At 43.9% G+C, this 18,287-nt stretch overlaps 1 protein-coding gene across 1 annotated transcript; it reads left to right on the top strand.

Moving 5' to 3' along the window:
• Positions 1-1,017: 1,017 nt before the first annotated feature.
• On the top strand, positions 1,018-13,757 carry LOC136768471 (zinc finger protein 679). Its single transcript, XM_066722699.1, has 2 exons — positions 1,018-1,350; positions 11,888-13,757. The coding sequence occupies exons 1-2, from the start codon at positions 1,110-1,112 to the stop codon at positions 13,189-13,191; spliced, it is 1,545 nt and encodes a 514-aa protein (XP_066578796.1). The 5' UTR covers positions 1,018-1,109; the 3' UTR covers positions 13,192-13,757.
• The last annotated feature ends 4,530 nt before the right edge of the window (positions 13,758-18,287 follow it).

The following is an 18,287-nucleotide window of genomic DNA, read 5'->3' as shown; positions in this document are numbered from 1 at the left end:
TGCCCAGTCCCCCGAGCCAGTCAAGGGGATTATTAATCCAGGGCGATTTACAAACTAGAAGCGCAATACAAAGTGCAAAAATACAGTGCAGTACAAGGCATAACATTACAAATTCAAATTCACAAAATATAGTGCAATTCAAAGCATAATACATTTTACAATTTGCAATTTATACAAGTGAATACAATAAATGAGGTCTTGTTCCAATACTCCCACGATGCTTTCATTGTTTTATTTCCTGGCTTCCTGGCGCTGATTCCCCATAACACTCAGCAACAGCCACACGTTGCTCATCAGGAGTATCGGTTGCTGTTACTAAATGCTCGAACCTCTCAATGTTTGTCATCCACGGTTCCACAGACTCATTAAAGGCATCAACATGGCCAATCGCGGCAGCCATCTTTTATAGCGTAATACGTGGGTTAATAGTTTGAACACTTGCTTAGTACCACTTAGTGAATACTGACATCATTTGGTACAATTGCAAAGGTGTATAAAACATCCCCGTCGCCAATTTATGTTACGTATCACCGTTAATTCTATAATGTATCCACACCGACTAACACCACGGCTGCGTCCCAAATCGCACACTCGCTCCAACACCCTTCGACAAGTGTGCCCTTGGCGTGACGTTGTGCTGACGTCACAGTGTGCGCTTGAGTGAGGAGGGTGTAGTATGTAGGGTGTAGTGTGTAGTATGTAGGGTGTAGTGTGTAGTTTGTAGGGTGTGGGGTGAAGCTAAAGCGCTCAATGGGACACACTTCAGCGCCTTTGCCTATGGCCGAAAAAGTACCTACGCAGTCTTTTCTTGTCATCTGTCATCTGTATTTAAATATAAATAATAATTGTGAAATACATTGTTCTTTAATATCACCTCCTACTTTTATAGGATACTACTGCAGTAATTAACTCATTGATTGGTGCCGAAGGGAGCAGTGAAGGACAAAAAGCGCGATTAGGCTCCTTCACTCGCTCCCTAAGGGGCTGGACAGCCTTAACGGCCACCGTAGCACTTCCGCCCCGCAGGGGAAGGGACGAGGAATCAAGGCTGCGACCCAAAGCACACGCTGGCGCCGCTGCGCACTGAGCCGCCCAGCAGCCCGAGCAGCATGTCTCTGTCCCAGCGCTTCACACAGCGCCTGTCCTCGGCTCTGGCCGAGCTGATGAGAGCCGCTCAGTGTGCGGCGCGGAAGGCGCTGGCAGAGACGCTGGCGGAGCACCGAGAGGAGATGAGCCGAAGGCGGCGAGAGACCGAGAGGCTGCGCTGGAGGCTGCGGGAGCTGCGGGCGGCGAAGCGGAGTTTGAGAAGCGGCGGACACGGAGGAGGAGAGACCCCGGGAGCTGCCCTAGGTAACTTGTTCATTGTGTTCATGTCCGCTGGTTAAAGAGACGCGATGCGCAGACGCGATGGGCTGGATCTTATTCTGTGACGCATCTGTGCGGCTTCTCATCAGGGCTGAAAATGCGCATCCGCTCGTTTCATATTAAAAGCGCTGTGAGAGGATCTCGGCGCGCCTGCGCAGTGAGGTGCGCTGCTGCGCATTTCCTCAAGGCCGATTTAGGCTGCGTCCCAAATCGCACACTCTTTCCCTCATTTCCTTCCCTTGCGGGGCGGAAGTACTCCGGTGGCCATCTTAAGCGCTGTCCCAAACCCTCAGGGAGCGAGTGAAGGAGCCTAATCGAGCCGTTTGTCCCTTCAGTGCTCCCTTCGACAAAGTGTACAAAAGCGCGCACTTATGCGGAAGTGTTTTAGCGCTGAAGTCCCAGAACTCTTTGCGTTAAAGGCCGAGACACTCAACTGGGAGTGGCGAGTGCTTATAAATATAATGTTAGCTAGACAGTTGTAGAAATTGTTAAATTATGTATCAATGAAATAATAGATGGATACAATAATATGATTATATAATCATTATTTAAATATACGATTAGAAAGTTCAGCCAAAAAATGTTTAGGCAACTATCATTTAATTATCCTATTAAACTAGGAGGTGATATTAATGAACAGTGTATTTCAAAATTATTATTATTATTATTATTATTATTAAATACAGAGACCGATGACAAGAAAAGACTGCGTAGGTACTTTTTCGGTCAAAGGAAAAGGCGGTGAATGCTGTCGCTGAAGTGAGTCCCATTGAGCGCTTTAGCTTCACCCTACACCCTCCTCACTCAGGTCCACACTCTGTGACGTCAGCACAACGTCACACTAAGTGTACACTTGTCGAAGGGTGTAGGGGCGAGTGTGCGATTTGGGACGCAGCCATATACTTCTGCGTAGGTCCGCGTCTGCGTCCCTGCGTAGTGACGCAGAGCAGGGGGTTGTGGGTAAGCGCAGCCGCAGAGGCCCGCAGAGGCGCCACGTCACTCCTCCGAGATCTGAACATATAAGAACGGATATGCAGGAGAAATTCACATACGCAGAGATGTGTGTATGTATGTTCTAGTGTTAAGTGTCTAGCCAACTATAGCAAGACAATAGAGATCTGCACATACAGGATGCAATTTGTATGTGTGTGCGTTTAGTTTCTGTAATAATAATAAAATAACATGTCAATGGAGGTAGAGGTCTTCATAAGGAATGTCATGATGTGGCTGACGTGAAGCTGTAATTTTGGTTTTGTGTCCTATCAACTTGGCTTCATCGACTTTGACAGATCTTTGTACTAGTTTAAATCACTGACAATTTAAGTACATTAGGCTCTATAGTTCTGAAGATATTTGCTGTCAAGTGACATCTTGTAACTCAATTTGCCACCATGCCGTATCACCACTGTTGACGAAACCAACCACAATCAAGAATAACAATGTAAGTTATTATTGTACCCAGTTTTGTGAGTTTGTGAATTTGGCATACATATTTTTTCGGGGGTTAAATGTCATATGTGTGTACTGCATTCCAGTGTGCAGGAAATGTGTAATGTGTTTAATTCGTCACGTATGTTTCTTTTCATTGGCACCCATGTTTTTCACTGGGGCAACTCGCCTTTAACAACCTTAATAGGACTCTGCACAGTTGTCTTGCTTGCCAATTTGTGTCAGAGTGGGTATAAGTGGCATGGAGCAGAAGGCACCATAGGTTGAATCAGAGAATGCTACATGGTGGACAAAGCATGTGCCCGAGGAACTTCTGATGAACATGCTTAATAGCGGGGCATATGAGTGTGAAGTGGCATATGCATATATCAGTTGGTTTTGGAGAATTATATTTCTGTGGCATTTCGAAATTGTACTGCTAAATGCAATATGGCGGCAGCACCATGACACCAGCAATTGCAGTTTTCAATGAATTTGTAGGTATAAGTGGTGTCCACAACACTTGCAAGTTTCATGAGTTTTCCTGTATGTATTAGTTTGAAGTTTTGGCGGAAGGACAAAAAAAAAAAATCCTAACAAAAATAATAGTGTATGGAAGCCTAATTAAACAGTAGACACATTTCATATTTTGTAAAAGAAACCACCTAGAACCTTAATGGTATTCTTTGAATGTAAATCTATAAAGAAAGCAGGAATTACAATGTAACAGAGATTGTAACATCAAATACTATTTACATTTTTGGGAACAAGTACAGCTCATTTAAGAGTCGTGCTACGATTTTAGCAGTCACATAGTCCTGTAACCAGGCAGGTTTTCGTCTGATCCGTGGGGTTCTGGGACAGGATGGAGGATCAGGCGGAGTCATTGTAGCAGTGTCCTCTGTGTTTGCGGCAGGAAATGGGCAGGCGGTGAGGTGGAGTGCATTCTACTTGCGGCCATCCTCTAGCATGTATGTGCTCTGTCCAATTTTCTTTTTAATTTCAATGGGTGTGCCAAATTTGGGGTGTCCTTTAGGCACATGGAAAGTTGTTTTTACACGCACTCTCCCTCTTGGAATGAAGGAGGGCAAGCCCCACATCTGGCATCAGTGTAGGCTTTCATTTTTTGTCGCCGTTCAATTCTGCTGTGCACCTGCATGTCTGAAGCCGGGTTTGCAACAAGAGGAGGGACCGTGTTGAGTTTAGTGCGCATTTGACATCCGTGTAGCAACTGGAAGGGTGAAACACCAGTGGCTGAGTGCGGCGTAGTGCGGTAGTTTTTACAGGAATTCAGTGAGAACAGATTTCCAAGGCAGAGAGTTACCCAGAGACATTTTGAACATTTTGTTTCAGCACACTATTGAAGAGCTTGATGGCGCCGTTTGCGGCTGGGTGGTAGACTGAGACTCGGTTATGTTTAACGTTTCGTTCGGCTAAGAAAGCAGCAAAGTCAGCGGAAGTAAACTGAAGGCCGTTGTCCATGACCAATGCCTCAGGATTCCCCAGTCTACTGAAGACAGTCAAAAGGAACGAAGTGACATCTCTAGTCATAACGTTAGCAGAGAAAGCAACGTCTTTGCAGGAAGATGAAGCGGTCTCGAAGTCAGCGCTGGACAGTGCAGGGAGAGCAGCCCTGATGTGCGCTACAAGTTCAGGTTCGACATCAAGTGGATGGTCATCAGGAACAGGCAGATGAAGACAGGAGAGGCAGTCAGCGGTATAGTTTTCAGAACCCGGGCTGTAGACCACATAAAAGCATTCCAGCGCGACCTAAGCAGTTTGTGGTTAGCAGAGCCTGGTGATCCGTACGCAAGGTGAAACGACGGCCCCACAGGTATGTACGCCACCTTTCTACTGCCCATACACAACCTAGTGCATTTTTTTCCACTGTAGCGTATTTGCGCTCCACAGCAGTGAGCGTTCTGGATGCAAATGCCACCGTGCATTCTGTGCCATCCGGGTGAACCTGGGTAAGCACAGCACCTAATCCATGATCAGAAGCGTCTGTAGACACAAGTGTAGGTAGGGCTGGGTCAAAAGGAGTAAGGGCAGCACTACTGACAAAACTTTCTGTGCCTCATGTCCATTTAAAGTCCTTTTCTTGTCTAATGCATGCTCGCATTGGCTCTGACTGCAAAGTTAGAGACAAATTTTGAGTACCAGGAGAGTAAGCCCAAAAACGAATGTAGGACAGCAGCATCTGTAGGCACTGGGGCATATCAGGCAGGATTCTATTTGCAGAAACAACATGACCGAGAAAGTGGATACTTGAACAATTGAAGCAGCACTTATCCTCCTTCAGGAGTAGACCTGCTTCTTTTAGGCAGTGGCAGTGATTTTAGATTGTGGTCATGTTCAGTAACATCCGCACCATAAATTATGTCATCCAGGTAATTTTGCACACCTGGTAGTCCGTGTAGGATTGTTGCCATCATTTTCATGCAGAAGGTTCTGAGGCCAAGCCATACGGAACACGGCGGTAACGAAAAAGACCGTCATGCGTAATAAATGCGATCAGGTCCCGGCTGTCCTCGTGTAAAGGCACTTGATGATAGGCGCTTGCCAGGTCAATGGTGGAGAACACTTGTGCCCCCTTAAGTGTAGATATCCATGTGTGGGAGCGGATAGCAGTCCATGATGACAGCTTTATTTGGCTCCCAGAGATCGACACACGTACGAATGCCACCTGATTTTTTTCTGCGTGACTACGATCAGAGAGACCCAGACAGAGGCGTCAATTCTCTCGATCACGCCAGCGGCCAGTAATCAATTCAGTTAATCTGTTGCCGCACCTCTCACAGACAATGGCAATCGGCATAGCTTTTGACAAACAGGGAAAACAATGTCGGAGATTTTAACCTTATGCACAACGTTTTTAGCGCAGCTGATGAGACAAATTGAGACAATTGCATTACAGGGGCAGTGGGAGCGCTTTCGCTCAGAGGAGGCAGAACAGCATTTCCCACAATGTGGGACTTAAATCAGTTACCAGGTCCATACCCAGTAATGGAGTACCAGTTTCAACAATAAAGAACGTTGCGGAAGCAGTGGCAGCACCTCTGGACATTGAAGACCCTGTGTCCACTACGAGATCTATGTCCTGAGCAGGGTTATCCGAAGATTTAATTGTCACAGTGCACATAATTTTAATGCCATATGAGCGGGCTCTTGCATGTATAAGACTGTAAGTTCTGGAACCTCAACCTCTCATACGGGGTGGGTGGGAGCAGAATGACACACTCAGGGGAAATGCCCCTTTTTATTGCAGTTTCGGCACATAGTTTTGAAAGCAGGGCGTGACTGAGCATTTGCTAGGTGACCATCAGATCCACATCGGTAACATGTGCGAGGTGCCTGTGACGCTGGATTAGTATTAGCAGATCGGCGGGGCGCTGATTTATGCCGGTGCCGTAACCCTCTTGGTTGCTTTTGTGCTGCATGTACCGTAAACGAGCCTTATTACTGCTCATCGATTTTGCTTGTGCAGCAGCGGATTTGATCTGTATAGCAATAGTAATTGCTTTGTTTAGCGTAAGATTAGTCTCAAATAACTGTCTCTCTTATGCGTGGACTTGTCATATGCTCGATTAATGATCTCGTAGCATTTCATCACTTCTTGTACGAAAGTCACATGTAGATGCTAATTCTTGCAAAGCAGTTATGTACTGAATTACAGTCTCATGTTTTCTGAATGAATGGCGCTCCACTATGACGTTAGTCATTGGCATAAAGTGGGCTTTCAGTGCAGCTACAGCAGAATTATAGGTATCACCTGTATTTGGTAGAGAGTAGAAAATCCACAGACCCTCAGTTTCAAGGCAATGAAGAAGTAGTGCTCTCTTTCTAGCCTCCGGCCAATGAAGCAGCAATGACAAGGAGATAATTGTCAAACATTCGCAACCACGTTTGGAAATGTATTCCATGAGTCCTGGGGCATGGCAGGAACGGTGCAGGACAAGGTACATTAAAAGCCATCTTCAAAATATTTATATAAATCTGTAGAACAGTAGGTGAGTTATACTCGTTGGCAATTTGTAGTGACTGATGTAAATAGCGGATTGCATTTCACTTTCCTTTCATCTCAGAACCAGTTAAATATGGCAGCACTTTTGTCTTCTTTAACATCTGTATTGTATCTGTCCCACGAGAGTACAGTATATGATTATGTATATTGTATAAGGTATACTGCCACCTATCGGGTGGAATGTAGAACTCAGCAGGGGAACATAATGAATATGGTAGAAGAACAATGTACAATTATACAGTAGACACAACAGTATGCAGGGCCGCTTATCCAGGGCGACATACAACATCAGTGTAAAACAAAGTGCATAAATACAATTAAGTAAAAGGCATCAATAATTACAAATTCAATTAAACTAAAACATAGCAATTCAAGTGAATACATTTTACAAATTCCAATTTACAATTTAAACAGGCAAGTACAGTAAGTGAGGTTCTACATCCTGGACGGTAAAGAACATAAGAACATAAGAAAGTTTACAAACGAGAGGAGGCCATTCGACCCATCATGCTCGTTTGGTGTCCATTAATAACTGATTGATCCAAGGATCCTATCCAGTCTGATTTTAAATGTTCCCACATTTTCAGCTTCAACCACATCACTGGGGAGTTTGTTACAGATTGTCACAACTCTCTGTGTAAAGAAGTGTCTCCTGTTTTCTGTCTTGAATGCCTTGAAGCCCAATTTCCATTTGTGTCCCGGGTGCGTGTGTGCGCCTACTGATCTGGAAAAGCTCCTCTTGTTTGATGTGGTCGATGCCTTTCATGATTTTGAAGACTTGCATCAAGTCCCCACGTAGTCTCCTCTGTTCCAGGGTGAAAAGGTTCAGGTCCTCAGTCTCTCAGTAGGACTTTCCCTTCAGACCTGGAATAAGTCTGGTTGCTCTCCTCTGAACTGCCTCTAGAGCAGCGATATCTTTCTTGAAGTGTGGAGCCCAGAACTGTCCACAGTATCCAGATGAGCTCTAACTAGTGCATTGTACAGTCTGAACATCACTGCCCTTGTTCTCAATTCTACACTTTTGACAATATACCCTAACATCCTGTTTGCCTTTTTTATTGCTTCCCCACATTGCTTGTCCACATAGACTCCTAGGTCTTTCTCATGCGTTACTTCATCTAGATCTGTACCTCCCATAGTGTAATTATAGTGGACATTTTTGTTACCTGCATGTAATACCTTGCACTTGTCCACATTGAATTTCATCTGCCAGGTGTCGGCCCACAACTGAATATTATCTAAGTCCCTCTGAATAGTCTGTGCTGCCGAGATTATCTGCTGAGCCACCTATTTTAGTATCATCTGCAAATTTGACAAGTTTGCTAACTATCCCAGAGTCCAGATCATTAATATAGATTAGAAAAAGCAAAGGCCCTAGTACTGATCCCTGTGGAACTCCACTAACAACCTCAAGCGGCGACTCTAATCGACACCCCAGTTCATAATCCATCTACTTGCATTACCCTGAATGCCTGCGGCTTCCAATTTGAGGATCAGTCTTTGGTGTGGAACATTATCAAAAGCTTTCTAAAAATCTAAGTATATCATATCATATGCTTTCACATGATCTATAGCTGCGTTTGCAAGTTAAAAAGACATGATCTGCCTCGTCTAAACCCATGTTGACTATCTCCAAGAATATGGTTTTCATTAAGATGCTCCTCTATTTTCTGTCTAATCATTTTTTCCAAGATTTTACAAGTGATGCAGGTGAGACTGATTGGTCTGTAATTTCCTGGCTCAGTTTTGTCCCCACTTAGTGGCCTATAAATTTCCTATAAATCTGGCCGAGGTGATTTTTTTTTTTTTTTTTTTTTTTTTAATTCTGCTAGTCCGTTTAGTACCTCCTCCTCATTTATCTTGATCTCCCTTAGGGTCTGAAATACTCATTTAGACATTTAGAACATCTTGTTCATCAGAGTCTGATCATGCTGGATCAGAGAGTCAATGCATGATTCCAGCCTTCGGACTAAACATTTGCCATATACATTTATATCTGCATTTAAAAGGGACGGGGCGAGAGCTGGAACATTCTAAGGGATCCTCCCTCTTCTTTAAAAGAAGAGAGATTAATGCAGTCTCTGTGAAAGGAGCCAATTTCTATTGAAAAATTTAAGGGAATTTAGAAGGATACAGCCAACCTGTTACCTCAAGCTCCTGTAGTGTAAGAGGCATATCTAGCATTGAAGCTTGTTCAGGAGACAGTGAGGGTAATTCTAGAGGATTTAAAAAATACTGATATACTGGTACTGATATACAATACTGAATCTAGAGTTTTTAAGCAATACTGACATCTACTCTGGTGAATACAGTTGATAGTAGAATTATTTGGTTAACTTGCTCTGGTTGTGAAACCACCATTTCTGTTTTGACTTTGATTGCATCTATAGAAGAAAATTGTTCAGCCTGTTTTAAAATGTATGTTGACTGTCAGTAGTGTAACATGTTGCAAGATCCTAATATAATGTCAATTCTGCTATATGTTTTATGTCTTCCTTAAAATATATATAATCTCTGTCAGGGGTGCTGAACGTGCCAGGGGTCGCAAATACATAAATCGGAGGTAAACTCCTTAAAAAAATTGGGTAATTTGGGAGATCGTGTGGGTGAAGAGTATGATGTATCCAACACTTTAATAAATAGCTGATTGAAATCCAATATAAGCCAATAAGCCAATATAATATGCATAATTGTCAGAGCCGGGTCCTGCCGTTGTTAACTTTCAGAACAACAGGAGACACCAGGCAATGTTCTTCTCTGTGGGGGCAGAGCCTTGCCCTGACCGGTCCAAACGCCTTTCTCTTCACAGCAGTGACAGCAGAGTAATCCACATAGATGGCTAATTTCCGACTTGGACAATAACTGCATTTGATTTGCAACCAGCTTGAAGGCTGTGCTCTCTGTCAGTGTAACAGAGGCACTGTATAATCAAAGTGCATGGATGGCTGGTCTCTATGGAGCATCGGAATAGGGTCTGTGTGCTCTGCTCAGCTCCAATAAGGGAGCCTTTTAGTTGCAGATCTGGGAACCAACGAGGGATTAGTTGTTGAAGAAAACGAACGGGTTCATTGCCCTCCACTCCCTCCGTTAGCCCAACTAACCTCAAGTTGCATCAATGGTTTCTGTCCTGAATATCCGCCAACTTGTCTTGCATTGTGTCAATGCGAGTATTGCATTGATGATCAGCTTTTTTGTGATCTTCCATCGACATGGACATGGGATGGTCACAGGATGTCCGGATTTTATTTTCTTAATTGCATACATACTGTATCTGTTATGTATGATTTATTAATAGGTCTATTGGGGTTTTATTTACAACCCCAATTCTGAAAAAGTTGGGACTGTATGGAAAATGCTAATAAAAACAAAGAGGAGTGATTTGTAAATGTTCTTTGACTTGTATTTAAACAAAAAATGTATAAAGACAAGGTATTTGATGTTTTACCTAATCAACTGCATAGTTTTTTGAAGGTAAATGTTTATTTTGAAATTGATGCATGCAACATGTTCCAGAAAAGGTGGGACGGGCAATTTAGGACTAATAGCGATGTGACAAGTTAAAATAAAAGTTGATGTGAAACAGGAGCCTCCAAAAAAGGCCTAGTCCTTCAAGAGCAAGGATGGATTGAGGCTCACCAATCTGCCAACAGATGCGTCTGCGAATTATCCAACGCTTTGAGAACAACATTCCCCAAAGACAAATCGTTAGGATTTTGGACATTTCGCCTTCTGCAGTGCACAATATAATTAAAAGATTCAAGGAATCCGGACAAATCTTGTTGGGTAAAGGGCAAGTCCGAAACCACTTCTGAATGCGCATGATCTCCGATCCCTCAGACGTCACTGTCTTAAAAAACCGTCATGAATCTGTAATGGATATCCTGACATGGGCTCGGGAATACTTTGGTAATCCTTTGTCTGTCAACACCATTCGCCTCTCTTTCCACAGATGCAAGTTAAGGCTTTACTATGCAAAGCAGAAGCCATATATCAACACTGTCCAAAAGCACCGCTGACTTCTCTGGGATCGGTTTAGTCTGAGATGGGCAGTAGCACAGTGGAATCGTGTTTTGTGGTCCGACGAGTCAACATTTCAAATAGTTTTTGGACAAAACAGCTGTCATGTTCTGCGGGCGAAAGAAGAAAAGGACTATCCAAGCTGTTATCGGCGTCAGGTCCTAAAGCCAGCGTCTGTTATGGGGGTGGGGGTGTGTCAGTGCCCATGGCATGGGTAACTTGCACATCTGTGAGGTACCATTAATGCAGAAAGATATGTACACATTTTGGAGCAACATATGCAGCCATCCAGACGTCATCTTTTCCAGGGACGTCCCTGCATTTCCCAGCAGGACAACGTCAAACCACATTCTGCCCGGATTACAAGCGCATGGTTGTGTAAGCAGAGTGTGGGTGCTAGCATGGCCTGCCTGCAGTCCTGACCTGTCTCCGATTGAGAATGTGTGGTGCATTATGAATCCGTACAGTTGCGCAGCTGAAGAAATGCATAATGGATGAAGGGGGAAAATTCCGCTTGCTAGACTTAACCAACTGGTGTCTTCAGTGCCCAAACGCTTAATACATGATATTAAAAGAAAAGGTGATGTTACACAGTGGTAAACAGTCGACTGTCCCAACTTTTTGGGAGTGTGTTGCAGTTATCAGATTTGAAATGAGTGCATATTTTCAAAAATAAATTAAATTCACAAAGTAAAACATCTAATAATGTGTTAATGTGTTTTCAATATAGTACAGGGTGAATTGAGTTTTCAAATGTTTTTTTGCATTTTCCATACTGTCCCAACGTTTTCAGAATTGGGGTTGTATGTTGTAGGAAATTAAGAAGTATTTGATCTAAATCAAAACAGACAGTAAGTGACAGGGTTTTATTTTCTTAATTGAATACATACTGTATCTGTTATGTATGATTTTATTAAGAGCTCTGAAGGGCTCTTAGAGGTTTTATTCATGTCACTTGCAAGTGAATGTTTAAAATGTCAGTGACTTATTTTCCGTGATTAATTGCCGGGATGCCCTAATTCTGATCTGCTCTCCTGTCTTGTCCTCCTCCAGGAGCTGTAGAAGACACCACCTTCCCTGACTCTGGGGAAAGGGCTCCCACTGAGCAGCAGCCCTGTGAGCAGGAGTGGGGCTCCAGTCTGAGGCAGGACACAGAGCCCACAGCTACTGAAGACAACAAGAGTCTGTCTGAGCAGCACAGGAGCAGACACGGTGAAATGGAGCTCAGTGGACTGGAGTCTGGCCACATGGCGGAACCACAGACTGTGGGTTTAACACAGGGACTCAGGGCACTGGGATCTGAGTGTGGACCCAGTGCAGCTGGTGCCGAAACAGACTCTACCAGTACACAGTGTGAACCCAGTGTTGCGTCTGTTCACATTAAAACAGAAGACAGTAAACTGGAGTGGGAAATGCATGCAGATTTGAAAGATGAACCCTGTGATCTTAGAATAGAGAATATTACAGGAGGCTTCTGTAAACTGGAACCACAGCCCCCAGTAGATGGGCTGTGTGACAGCGACTCTGTTGCCTTGAGGACGGGGCTCAGTGGAGGCAGTGGCAGTGCAGTGAGGGGTGAGAGCCCATCTTCACACTGCAGACAGCTGCGTCCTGGACCTTCCAGCTCTGACTCTCCTCACTCAAACACAACTAGGAAAACTCTGGGATTCCATCGCTGCCCCCAGTGTGAGAAAATGTATAGGAATTATGGAAGCTTAAAAAAACACCAATGCATTCTTACAAGGAAAAGAGTGCACAGCTGCACCCAGTGTGGGAAGAGCTTCACTCAGGTAGCACACCTTAAATCTCACCAGTGCATTCACACCGTGGAGAAACCGTACAACTGTTCCCAGTGTGGGAAGAACTTCCGTAATGCAAAAACCCTTAAATCTCACCAGCGCATTCACACAGGAGAGAAACCATACAGCTGCACCCAGTGTGATAAGTGCTTCACTCATTCATCAAGCCTTAAATCTCACCAGCGCATTCACACAGGAGAGAAACCGTACAGCTGCACCCAGTGTGGGAAGTGCTTCACTCAGGCAGAAAACCTTAAATATCACCAGCGCATTCACACCGGGGAGAAACCGTACAGCTGCACCCAGTGTGGGAAGAGCTTCCGTAATGCAAGAAATCTGACAATTCACCAGCGCAGTCACACAGGAGAGAAACCCTACCTCTGCACCCAGTGCGGGAAGAGCTTCACTCAGGCAGCAAGCCTTAAATATCACCAGCACATCCACACAGGGGAGAAAACGTATAGCTGCACCCAGTGTGGGAAGAACTTCAGATGGACATCAGGCCTTAAACGTCACCAGTGCATTCACACAGGAAGGAAACTGCACAGCAACTGCTAGAGTGAGAAGAGCTTCAGTTAAACAAGCAACCTTAAATCTCAGCAGTGCATTCATACTAGAGATAATCTGTACTGGATTAGATTTGTACATTAAAATTACACAAACAGTTATGTTAATAGTTATACAGTGAGGGGAAAAAAGTATTTGATCCCCTGCTGATTTTGTACGTTTGCCCACTGACAAAGAAATGATCAGTCTATAATTTTAATGGTAGGTGTATTTTAACAGTGAGAGACAGAATAACAACAAAAAAATCCAGAAAAACACATTTCAAAAAAGTTATAAATGATTTGCATGTTAATGAGGGAAATAAGTATTTGATCCCCTATCAATCAGCAAGATTTCTAGCTCCCAGGTATCTTTTATACAGGTAACGAACTGAGATTTAGGAGCACTCTCTTAAAGGGAGTGCTCTTAATCTCAGCTCGTTGCCTGTATAAAAGACACCTGTCCACAGAAGCAATCAATCAGATTCCAAACTCTCCACCATGGCCAAGACCAAAGAGCTGTCCAAGGATGTCAGGGACAAGATTGTAGACCTACACAAGGCTGGAATGGGCTACAAGACCATCGCCAAGCAGCTTGGTGAGAAGGTGACAACAGTTGGTGCGATTATTCGCAAATGGAAGAAACGCAAAATAACTGTCAGTCTCCCTCGGTCTGGGGCTCCATGCAAGATCTCACCTCGTGGAGTTTCAATGATCATGAGAACGGTGAGGAATCAGCCCAGAACTACACGGGAGGATCTTGTTAATGATCTCAAGGCAGCTGGGACCATAGTCACCAAGAAAACAATTGGTAACACACTACGCCGTGAAGGACTGAAATCCTGCAGCGCCCGCAAGGTCCCCCTGCTCAAGAAAGCACATGTACAGGCCCGTCTGGTTTGCCAATGAACATCTGAATGATTCAGAGGAGAACTGGGTGAAAGTGTTGTGGTCAGATGAGACCAAAATCGAGCTCTTTGGCATCAACTCAACTCGCCGTGTTTGGAGGAGGAGGAATGACCCCAAGAACACCATCCCCACCGTCAAACATGGAGGTGGAAACATTATGCTTTGGGGGTGTTTTTCTGCTAAGGGGACAGGACAACTGCACCGCATCAAAGGGTCGATGGACGGGGCCATGTACCGTCAAATCTTGGGTGAGAACCTCCTTCCCTCAGCCAGGGCATTGAAAATGGGTCGTGGATGGGTATTCCAGCATGACAATGACCCAAAACACACAGCCAAGGCAACAAAGGAGTGGCTCAAGAAGAAGCACATTAAGGTCCTGGAGACTCCAGACCTTAATCCCATAGAAAATCTGTGGAGGGAGCTGAAGGTTCGAGTTGCCAAACAGCCTCGAAACCTTAATGACTTGGAGAGGATCTGCAAAGAGGAGTGGGACAAAATCCCTCCTGAGATGTGTGCAAACCTGGTGGCCAACTACAAGAAACGTCTGACCTCTGTGATTGCCAACAAGGGTTTTGCCACCAAGTACTAAGTCGAAGGGGTCAAATACTTATTTCCCCCATTAACATGCAAATCAATTTATAACTTTTTTGAAATGCGTTTTTCTGGATTTTTTTGTTGTTATTCTGTCTCTCACTGTTAAAATACACCTACCATTAAAATTATAGACTGATCATTTCTTTGTCAGTGGGTAAACGTACAAAATCAGCAGGGGATCAAATACTTTTTTCCCCTCACTGTATATATGTCAGTGCTATGTGTATCATTGTATTGTAGCAGTCAGCCAGCTCCTATACTCTCCAGATAAATCACCAGAAAAATACAACGTGGTGTGGGAGTAATTTTTGGACAACTACATCTCCATTTGACACCCCAAAAAAGGCAGTCCAAGTCAAACCACAACATAGTCACTACCACAGTCATTTTCATTAGCTCTGATTGTCAGCATTTTTAGGAATGACCAGAAGACAGCTGCTGCCTTTGACACACCTGCGACTGCTAGAAAGTTCAATAATGAGTCAGTGCAGCACAGCACATAATCGTGTGCAGATTATAAGAGATGCTTTAATTTTGATCAGAAACACTGGTCAGCTGTCCATTCAGTCTGCTGAGTGACAGGAGTGTGAAGCAGCTGATCAGAGCAGATCTTTGTCAGACACAGCAGTTAGACATCAGTGTTTGTCTGGAAATTCACACAGTTCTGTATCTGACTCCATTCTCCAGCAGTGAACGGCACTAATCTGTACCACACATTAAGTACACTACTACAGTGCAATACTGATGCAGTTATTGTTACTTTATTATTATTTGCAGCATCCTTACTCAGGATGACTTGTTGACTGAGATTTACCAGTTTACTGTGTTCTGATGTAAATGATTGTTAACTGTTAGGTTTCATTTTTTAACAGTGTTGTTAAAATGTGACTGATCACTCTTATAGTGTTTATATTTGATTATTTTTTGTATTCTAATTTGAATTGTTACTGAATTTGTAGATTTCACATGAATTGCATGAATGAGTTGTTTTTCTAAAATAAAAATGGATCTTAACTCTGCTGCAGTTCTTTCTGTTGGGTGTGTGAATAAGCTCTTGTAAGACGATGCAACAAGCTGAGATGAACATATCCAACAATACAATAGATTAATTGCGTACATTACCTTGTACCAGTACATAGTGACCATCATTATCTATGACAATGTTCTGTACTGTGAATGAGGAATGTATGTGTACAAGTATTGCCTCCCCTGTACTTTTACTATTATAACCGGAATACAATAATTTTTGTGGGATTCACTTTCGGTTCAATCAATGCTCCTTTGTGGTGAGTTATGACCCACTGTATATCTTTGATATTCACGGCCATTGCAAGAGGATGAACACTTTGTTGAATCAAGTCCTTATGTAAGCTGTGCCAGAGGGGAAAAAAGCAAAAGATAAATTGTTTAAAAAAAAAAAACAAGAAAGTGCAAAAAAATAGAAACTCACAAATAGGCAACACATACCCAACTGGACATACTAACGCAATCCAGGTAGCTCTGTCTGTGAGTTGAGCTCGGAGTTCGGCCTTTTTACACGAGCCCCGGTGCAATGAGTTCAGTGTGTTCACCTCTGTATAGTCCATGCACTTTGAAATATAAAATGTAAATTGAAGAGGAAAACAAACTTCACATTGCTGTTTGGGCCATTAATAACAAAATGTCCCGTTCAAGATTTCATTTTAAAATACCTCGTTAAACATTTTGTTTTTTGGGGGGGTGAATAAAGGTGCAGACGGAAAAAAAATAATGCTGCATGTACAATACTACTCAAGTTTAGGGAGTAGCTTCATAAGAACCATTTTAGCCTCACAGGGTTCTCAAAGATGCTTTCTCCTTTCTCTCTTCTTGACGTTTTGTGTTTATTGACAAATGTTTCACCGGAGCCCCTGTGTCTACCGCTGCCGTCATGTGCCTCCAATATCTTTTAATCATATATGTGCTCCTCAGACGTGGCTCACGGGATTGAGGACTATATCTGGTTTTGGAAGCTCTAAATTACACGCCACATTAGTACAGATTAATAGACACATCTGTCGGTCACAGTGCAGAGTTGGTACAGAGGGATGCTGTGCTGTGAGACCCTGTTGACATGTCCCATTGTTAGTGCGGCAGGTCACACAGTACACAAGTGTGAGGGAGTTTTAGGAATTAATAACTTATTACAGTTCGGCCTCTCTCCAGTGGGAGTGCGCTGGTGGAGTCTGTAAGGTTTCCTGAACTACTGAAGCTCTTCCCACACTGGGGGTGGCAGTACGGTCCCTCTCCAGTGTGAGTGTGCTGGTGGCATGTAAGAGAATCTCCTCTATTGAGGCTCTTCCCACACTGGGTGCAGTGGTGGTGGCCCCCAGTGTCTCTAGGGGGCAGGGCAGGCAAGAGTGCACTGATTGGGAAGGATGGTCCAGGGCGCTGCTGTCTGCTCTTCACTCTGATTGAGGTAGACCTCAGCAGGGTGAGGTACTCCTGCTGGTGACATCTCTTCATATGCTTGTGGAGGAAGAGCTGGGCCATGAAGGACACTGAGCACTGGGTGCAGGGAAACACCTGAGATCAGAAGGCACACCTGAAGAGAGAGAGAGGGGGGGGCTTAATATGGTACAGACACACTGACTGACTGGACACAGCTGTACAGACACTGCACTGAGAGAGATGGGGGGGAGAGAGTGAGCAGAAGAGTGACAGAGTGTATGTGGCAGAGAGAAAGAAGAAACCTTCCAGACACAATGTGAGAGCATTGAAAACAGACAGAGAGCAGGAGGGGGACACAGAGAGAGATGGGTCACATGAGTAACAGTTGTGAAAGACGTGTGAACAAGCGACAGATGCGGAGAGAAAGAAGTTGGTGAGAAGAGCGGAGTGAAGAGATGGAACGTGAGAGAAGGAAGGAGAAAGAGAGAGAGATAGACAGTGCTGAAGTGTGAGAGAAGAACGGCTGTAAGAGAGAAGGTGCGTGAAAGAGAGGGACGTGGAGCAGGGTGTGGCCATCTGAGAATTGGCTCCTGTTCTCCCACAGGTAGTCCCAGGTCATGACTAGGGCCAGACTAAATCTGCGGGCGTGGATTTTTAACAAAAAAGCATGCATTTATTTTTAAATGAGAAGCAAAATTAAAGTATTATTTACTTTGATATAACAACAACACCCCAAGTAATAGCATACAGTGCTACACATGCACTGTAAAATAGTACAGATTCAGGTAGATTTACCACATCCGGGTTTAAAGTGCATGAAATCTCAGAGACACGCAGACAGAAAAGTAAAATCGAATCAGGACATCAGTGCTGATACCCAGCACTAGTCAATATATTATTACTATTATGTACGTTTGTGTCCCAGGCTTTGATTTGCTGCTTAAATTAAAATGGTGTTGATTTCAATAAACTGATAGACTTCATGGAGGAACACAACATGACACCACAGCTACCCGTGAGCGCAGTACAAACAAGATCAATGCTGTATAGGATCTTGCAGAGCACACTCAGAACTACAGAACTACTCTGCAAGGTGTGAACAGGATTTGAAGGATCGTTTAAACAATAAAGATCTCCTGAAGTCACAAGCTACCTTTGTTGTCGAGCACAGTCAAGAAATTGTCTGGATTTTAAAAT

The sequence above is a fragment of the Amia ocellicauda genome, chromosome 14 (assembly GCF_036373705.1).
Source record: "Amia ocellicauda isolate fAmiCal2 chromosome 14, fAmiCal2.hap1, whole genome shotgun sequence".
Taxonomy (NCBI): domain Eukaryota; kingdom Metazoa; phylum Chordata; class Actinopteri; order Amiiformes; family Amiidae; genus Amia; species Amia ocellicauda.
The sequence above is the reverse complement of the archived record's forward strand: the minus strand, read 5'-3'. Positions and strand labels throughout refer to the sequence as shown.

What these genes read in the sequence shown, in the direction of transcription:
- LOC136768471 (XM_066722699.1), top strand. Translation starts at nt 1,110, where the DNA reads ATGTCTCTGTCCCAGCGCTTCACACAGCGCCTGTCCTCGGCTCTGGCC. An exon ending in GACCCCGGGAGCTGCCCTAG is followed by an intron (nt 1,351 to 11,887) that starts GTAACTTGTTCA and finishes GTCCTCCTCCAG; the next exon opens with GAGCTGTAGAAGACACCACC.